The sequence below is a fragment of the Gymnoscopelus braueri genome, assembly GCF_963280865.1.
Source record: "Gymnoscopelus braueri genome assembly, chromosome: 13".
Lineage (NCBI taxonomy): Eukaryota > Metazoa > Chordata > Actinopteri > Myctophiformes > Myctophidae > Gymnoscopelus > Gymnoscopelus braueri.
In genome coordinates, this window is record NC_137615.1 from 50,865,871 (window position 1) to 50,866,753 (window position 883).

Genomic DNA, 883 nt, shown 5'->3' on the forward strand with positions numbered 1-883 from the left:
GAGGCCCACCGCTGGCTGAGCACGCCCTCCGCGCAGCCCCTTCCGGAGAGGCGCTGGTGTCACTCGGCGTTCGCCCACAACGGAGAGCTATACGTGGTCGACGGCCGCGACTCCGACCGGATCTTCAACGATCTGTGGAAGTTCACTCCGGGGACGTTCTCCTGGAACAAGGTCGGGTCCAAGGGGAAAGGCCCCTGTGGGATGACTAACATATGCTGCTGCGCGGTCAGAGATCGCGTCGTCCTGTTGGGAGGGTACCTCGACGAGACCGTCCCGGGCGACGACCTGTACATCCTGGACTTAAGTCCTAGTCTGAAGACGCTGTGCAAGCTAGAGGTTCTTCAGTGCGGTCTGGAGCATTCGGAGCTCCCGCATGACATCATGTGGGAGCTGGCAGCCATGACTACCAACACATGACAATTATAGAGAACAAGTTCCAGACAGTGAAACTGAAGACTTTTCGTAGGTAATGGGAGGTTTTTTATTGATTCTATTTTAGTACTTTATTGTTTTGACAGATTTTACATTTGATGGTGGTCCTTTAAAAGGATCTCTGGCTAATAAGCCAAATATGCCTTAATACATTATAATTGTGCTCTATAACTAAAATGTAAAATTAAAAACAACCTAAATATTGTATTTATTTTAGAAATAGTTAATCTTTCACTCAATAGGGGCAATGCCCGTCGCAGGTTGATGATGTCATTTGTCCATGTGTGGTCTAGCCCTATGGAATTTATGGAATGCATGGGAATTAGCCATTTTTACTGTGTCGATTGGGGCTGCAAAGATTAAATACAAATAAAAAGGCGTTGTGAGCTTGTAGATCGGCTATTTTCGGCAAAGAGGTTTGGTGTAGAGGGGAAAAAGAGCAGACCAAGTA

At 47.3% G+C, this 883-nt stretch overlaps 1 protein-coding gene across 1 annotated transcript in view; it reads left to right on the forward strand.

Moving 5' to 3' along the window:
- LOC308099670 (kelch domain-containing protein 3-like) overlaps positions 1-417 on the forward strand; it is a gene marked incomplete at both ends in the record, with an annotated part of 1,059 nt that extends 642 nt beyond the window's left edge. The window contains one exon of the mRNA XM_080448404.1: positions 1-417. This exon is cut by the window's left edge and continues 642 nt beyond it. Coding sequence (XP_080304530.1) covers positions 1-417 — 417 coding nt within the window.
- Positions 418-883: the final 466 nt, after the last annotated feature.